This window comes from Humulus lupulus, chromosome 2 (assembly GCF_963169125.1).
Source record: "Humulus lupulus chromosome 2, drHumLupu1.1, whole genome shotgun sequence".
NCBI classification, from domain to species: domain Eukaryota; kingdom Viridiplantae; phylum Streptophyta; class Magnoliopsida; order Rosales; family Cannabaceae; genus Humulus; species Humulus lupulus.
In genome coordinates this window covers 223,541,224-223,547,823 of record NC_084794.1, presented here as the reverse complement: position 1 = coordinate 223,547,823, position 6,600 = coordinate 223,541,224, and the positions used below count along the sequence as shown (strand labels likewise).

General features: G+C 37.5%; 1 protein-coding gene across 1 annotated transcript; it reads right to left on the bottom strand.

The window, feature by feature from the left end:
- Positions 1-2,317: 2,317 nt before the first annotated feature.
- On the bottom strand, positions 2,318-4,457 carry LOC133818996 (H/ACA ribonucleoprotein complex subunit 4-like). The gene has a single exon (XM_062252139.1). The coding sequence runs from the start codon at positions 4,318-4,320 to the stop codon at positions 2,473-2,475; it is 1,848 nt and encodes a 615-aa protein (XP_062108123.1). The 5' UTR covers positions 4,321-4,457; the 3' UTR covers positions 2,318-2,472.
- Between the last annotated feature and the right edge of the window lie 2,143 nt (positions 4,458-6,600).

The following is a 6,600-nucleotide window of genomic DNA, read 5'->3' as shown; positions in this document are numbered from 1 at the left end:
TAGAAAGATTAAAAGGCAATGCATGAGATTTTCCATATTGGCATGCATCACAGAAAGGTAATTTTTCATTAATAGCAGTAGATACATTTGACAGTTTCAACACTTGATTCAAGACATGTAGGGAAGGATGACCCAGCCTCCGGTGCCAGGTATCTTTTAGGGAATTTGAAAAACTGAGTTTGAGCAACAAATGAACTAACATGGGGCTGAGAATGTGATGAAACTTCTAGTGTGTCAAGGTAGTAGAGACCATCTTTAAGTGCTCCTTGTAGTATCACTTGACCTGCTCAATCCTTCACACAACAAGAAACAGGGAAAAACTCAACTGAGACACCATTGTCATGAGTTAATTTTGAAACACTCACAAGATTTTTTGCCATATCAGGTACATGTAAAACATTTTTCAAAATTAAGGGTGTGGAACCAGCAGTGTTTAGACTGCTATTCCCAATTTTAGAAATGTGAAGTTTAGTACCATTTCCAACCATCACCTTCTCCTTACCATCATAAACAGTCTTACTATTAATTTTCCCATCATCCAAAGTAAGATGATTGCTAGCTCCAATATCAATGTACCAGCTGTCATCATTTAGCACTTCTGGTGTAGCCACCAGAGCTTGAAATTGTTGATGTTTGTCTCGATCTTGATCACCACCAGGAGGTTTTCCAGTGAAAGCTTCATCATACCGATTGTAACATATGGCTGCTGAGTGGCCATATTTCCCACAAACCTGGCAAGTGGGTTTTGAATTGCTGCTATAACCTCCTCTGCCTCTTCCTCTATTATTATTTGTGCCTCCTCTTGGACGGCCATAGTTGTTGAGGTGTCCATGACCATTGTTGAAATTAGATCCATAATTCTGATGATTGTAACCAGGGCGTCTGGGCTGACCTGAGTTAAATGGTTTTTGAGAAAAATTAGTAGAGGGATTAGACAGTTTACCAGTAGTTGTAATTCCATTTAGCCTCTCCAGTCGACTATCAAAGCTGAGAAGTGTGCTTTTAAGTTCCTGCCATGTGAGCTTTTCTTGTCTTTCAAGAGGGATGACAATTGATGGATACTCTGCATCCAGCCCTGAGAGCACATTCGCGTGGAGTAATTTTTCTGGATAGGGGTCGCCTGCAATTGCAAGTGTATCAGCCCAAATTCGTTTCTGTCTGAGATACTCAGACATAGTCTGAGACCCTTTCCTAATTGTTTGTAGCTTTGTCCTTAAATCATCCATATGGCACGTGAATGTGCTCCGTATAGTTCGTCAAGAGTTGTCCAGAGTGCAGCTGCAGATTTGCATCCTATTACCTCAGATGCAATCCCTTCGGACATTGACCCATACAGCCAACCCATTAAGAGTTGGTCATCTATGATCCATGATTCATAATCTGGATTGATAAGCTGGGTCTCGTCTTCATCGGCACCTGTTGCAGGAAGAAATTCTGGTGGACATGGTTTCAAACCATTGATGAATCCATCCAGCCGATGTCCTCTGATAATTGTCGAGACCATTTGTTTCCATAATGGAAAGTTGTTTCGATCAAGCTTCAGTGTAAATGGCTGGCTCAAAGTATTGTTGAAAGGAGCTGCCATTGGAGCTGAGTTGGTTGAAGATGAACCTGCAACAAAAACACCAGAGTTAGTAGAACCAGCTCCTTGGCCGTGACTAGTGGACTGAGCTGGTGGGGTTTGATTTTCGTATATCGACATTCAAACGAACCTGGCTCTGATACCAAGAACAGATTTAGAGAAAATATGGAAAAATGATTTTTACTCAACTCAATTGATGCTGATGAATAGTTTCTCATTTATACACCCAAAGGCAATACAGAGAAAACAGATGAAATATTACAAAAGCAATCACAGCCTTACACGTAGGTGAACAAATATAACAGAAAAGGGAATATTACAAAAAACAATGCAAACGGTACTGAGGGTGACAGATGGTAATGATTGCGTTGGGATTACACAAACCTCCAACAACTTTGGGTGCATATTTTCAGTTACCCCTGCATATTCTCTTCTGTAAAAGAATCAATCATGACACCAAGGCATTTCTAAATACATTTCTTAACAAGTAGCTCTATCCTCGATGCGGTTTAGTTCTGGGAACATTCGAGTTGACTCGGAAAATGTAGGAAAGTTCAACAAAATGTTGTTTAGAGAAATAGCACAACTACATATATCAACCGTTTCGATAACGTGTAACTTCTTTTTTAATGTAGAGGCCTATCCTATTAGTCTTTAAAGCTATCCAGAATATACTTGCTACTAAGAAAACAACGAATTTTAAAACGATTAATGTAAACAAACCAGACAAACCAATGCGAAATAGCAACAGTGTTCACTGGATTTGGAGAACTAGTCCACCAAAACTGATTAATAGATAAATATGCAAAAATTCATTTCAGAAGAAAACAAGTGAAAGGTAAAAATAAAACAGATTTGATTAAAAATAATTAACATACTAATCCTTTGAACTAATATTCTTCCTCATCTTTATTCTTCTTTTTCTTCTTCTTTTTCTTTTCACTCTTGTCAGTCTCACTGTTGCCTTTGTCATCGCCAGAGACTATGGGAGATTGAGCATCCTGAGCTTCTTTATTCTTCTTTTTCTTTTTCTTTTTCTCAGACTTCTCAGTTTCAGGTGAGGCTTCCTCCTCTTTATGCTCCTTCATCTTCTCAGACTTTACCGCAGCATCCTGAGCTTCTTTATTCTTCTTCTTCTTTTTCTCTGACTCCTCAGTTTCAGGTGAGGCAGCTTCCTCCTCTTTATGCTCCTTCATCTTCTCAGACTTTACCGCATCATCCACATGCCCATTCTCTTTATCCTTCTTCCTCTTCTTCTTACTCTCTTTCCCCTCAGCAACTTCGTCCTCCACTGCATCTAATTTTCGCTTGAGTCCTCCGTCATCTTCATTATCCTTATTCTTATTCTTCTTTTTCTTCTCCTTCTCTTCACCAATTACTTCCTCCACTAATGAAGTCTGCTTCACCACAATGGTGGGTTCACTTGAAGCTGCAAGGCCTGCCACCACTGAATCCCCGCCAGTAGGTAAAACCAAATTCCTAGCCCATTCTGGAGGTGTATTATCATTAGGCTTCCCATGCTTATCCAATTTCCCTTCAGCAATCAACTTCTTTTTCATAGATGCTTTCGGACCCAAACCCCACTTTCTCGGATAAGTATCCCGATCCATCACCACCCTCTTAATCCTAGCCACCACACCATGATCACAAGTAGCCATAACTGCAGTAGTCATCTCTGCAATCCCCAAAGCAATTGCTTCTCCTTTGGTTGTCATAAGCACAACTTCCTCACCAGCCTCAATATCATTCGCAAATCTCAGCAACCCAGGAATCATCAACTTAGCACCATAACAAATGGCATTCACAGCAGAGTCCTTCACTACCAGTCTCTTATAACTCATCAGAATCCTTTCAAGTGGCATAATCACCCTCCTCAAGTAACTCTCATCTCTATAATTATCATAGGCCCATTGAGCATCCATAACATCATGCATAGTAACCATGTTATCTTTCTCACCCAGAATGCCAGACCGCACTCTCCTAAGCTCCTGCATATGGGCTCCAACACCAAGAATCAGACCCAAATGGACACAAAGCGTCCTAACATAAGTTCCAGCCTCACAAGAAATCCAAAAAACAACCAAATGCTTTTCAGGGTCAAACTCAAGTAGCTTACTTTCATAAATAGTTCTAATCCTAAGCTGCCTTTTTACAGCAGATATCAGGGGTGGCCTCTGAAACACAGCCCCAGAAAGGGTTTCGAGTGCCTTAGCCACCTTGGCGACATCGGACACCGCAGAATGCAACCTCGCAATACAAACATACTCTTTCCCGGCACCCTGCTGAGACTTGACGAGCCTGGTGGCTCGGTCGATACAGACAATAAGGTTTCCGGTGACCTTGGGATCCAAGGTACCACTGTGACCCGTTTTCTCGACACGGAGGATCCGCTTAATCCAAGCCACGACCTCGTGCGAAGATGGGTTCGAGGGTTTATCGAGATTCATAATACCGTACCTTATGTACTCAGCGAGGGGGCGCTTCAGCGGGGAGTAACCGGAAGGGAGAGGAGTGTAGTGTCCGGTTCGTACATTGAGATCATCGTAGTTCTTGAGAAGGAGTGGCCACTGAGAAGTGTCCATGGTTGGAGTGTAGCTCTGTGGCTTGATCATGAAATCGGTGTCCTTTTGAGCCGGCTGCGAGTCCAAGTCACCGACTGGTTTGGGCGTATCTGTTGCTTCATCTTTGGCACGCTGCTTCTTCTTCTTCTTGTCGGAGCGAACCTCGACGGCGGCCATGGCTGAGCTAGAATGACTGCTCAGCGATTAGCTAGGGTTTAGAAGGCGGCGAAAGTGGGAGAGTAGTTTTTCCTGAAATATGGAGACTAACTGCTAACTAGCTCATTAGGGTTTTGTGGGGTTTTAGCGACTAGTGAGTGCTGGGAAAGGAGAGAGAATCCACTGCTACCTCGGCGTCATCAAAACATGGGTTGGGCTAGAAGATGCTGGGCTCGGAAAAGCCCAAATAATTTGTTTAGGACTCGTTTCTCTGCATTTACAACTAAAATACAGGAAACAATTGAAATATCCCACAATATATTATCTGGCATCTTATACATACAATCTTACACCTTCTTGATAACCGATCTTAGCAATTCCATAAGTAGTGATATTGTAGCAACACTTGCTACAATACAATTTTTTTTTCATTAAGATGATATCTAACCAAATAATTAACAAAAAAATAAAACCATCACAAAAATAAAATAAAATAATTTAGGGGAAAAGCAGTGAGCATAATGACACTTCTGTGATAAACAAAAACAAGTGATGAACAAAAAGTAAGAAACATAATTAGTTATTTGAAAATAAATATTGTAGCTAATTTTGAAAAGGCAAAGACAAACACATACTTTTTTTAGCTCTCTATGTATCAAAATTAATTATATGATTTTAAATAATACTAGATACAAGCAACGTGCAATATGCACGTTTGCTTATTTTTATTTATAGAATTTATTAATTATTTTTATTAAATTTATATTAATGTCATATAAAATTCAAATAAATATCATATTTTAATTAAATAATTTATTTATTTTTGTTTAAGTTTATATTTGTTCTATTTTTTGAATTTGGGAGAGACAACAAGAGATCATATATTATATGTTTAATATAATATTAAATATTATGCGTAGAATTTAAATTTAAGTTTCTTGCTAGTTTAAAAAAAAAAATTTGTTGCTAATTTACAGTAGATTATATTATATATTTAATATGATATTATTCTAATAAGTGAGTTTAAGTTTAATTAAGTTATATTTAAGTTATAAAATATATGATCTTATTATTTTTAAATAATTATAATTGTAAAATATCTCAAAAATATCATATTTTAATTTGTTTAATTATTTATTATTTTTACATAATTATTATTGTATAATATCTCAAAAATACCTTATTTTAATTTTTTAATTATTTATTGTATTTTATTTAAGTTTAAATATTTACAAACCACTGTTAAATATAAGAATATTCTGTTAAATATAAGAATATTCCGTTAAAGTTAACCTTAAAAAAAATAAAAAAACCGTTAAAACCAAGAATTTTCGTTATCTACACACTTATTATATAGAAGAGATATAGGTTTCATATTAGCTGAAAGTATCTTTTTGTATACGTGTTGTTTTATTTCTAACAAAATTAGTTTCAAGGAATTTATGTGTTTGGTACACTCCGTTTTTACAAAACATAGTTTTGGTACCTTTTATTATCAATAATACTCACAAGTATCCTATCTTTACAAAATCCACATAAAATGGTACACTAAGTTTAAATTTAATCAACAAAATTTTCAATATAAACAAATTATCTTAAGTTATACGTAACTAATTAATTAAACTTAATTTGAAAAATATATCCTAACACATGGCATATTTTAAGGGAAATTCGATTTTTAATGCAATAAGTGACACTCCGTTTGAAAAATACCCTATCCCTATAAGTCTCTCGTTTTGGTCCTACTAATGTCGTTACTACCCAAAATACCCCTGGCATAATTTTCTCACTCTCCGTATTCTCTCCCAAAATACCCGAACCAAGCAAACTTTGAAATCGATAGGCCTCGATTGAATCCGTAGAACCCAACCTTCATTGTCTTCCACGAACACGAACAAGGGCTCCCAAAGGTCGGACTTGACGATCGGAGAAGGGGAAGGAGAAAACGTCGAGCACGGCAACCAAATTTTTAGGAAACAACCTCAAAGAAAGCGAAGGTGAGGGATTTCGTTTTTAATCTGCAATATGTGTATGTGCCTGGTTTTTTTTGTTGATTTTTGTTCATAGGATAGATCGGGGCTGGCAATGAAGAAATCTGGGTTTTTTTTCTCGATATTTTCATGAAACTCGATAGAAATCGATAGGAATCGATAGGACTCGATAGTATAGGATGAGGAATGGATTAGATTGTGCTCGATAGGAATCGATGATACAAGGCTTTGGGAATTTTTAGAACCTACATCGATAGGAATCGATAGGACTCAATGACACACGGCTTTGGGAATTTTTAGAACCTACCTC

What these genes read in the sequence shown, in the direction of transcription:
- LOC133818996 (XM_062252139.1), bottom strand. Translation starts at nt 4,320, where the DNA reads ATGGCCGCCGTCGAGGTTCGCTCCGACAAGAAGAAGAAGAAGCAGCGT.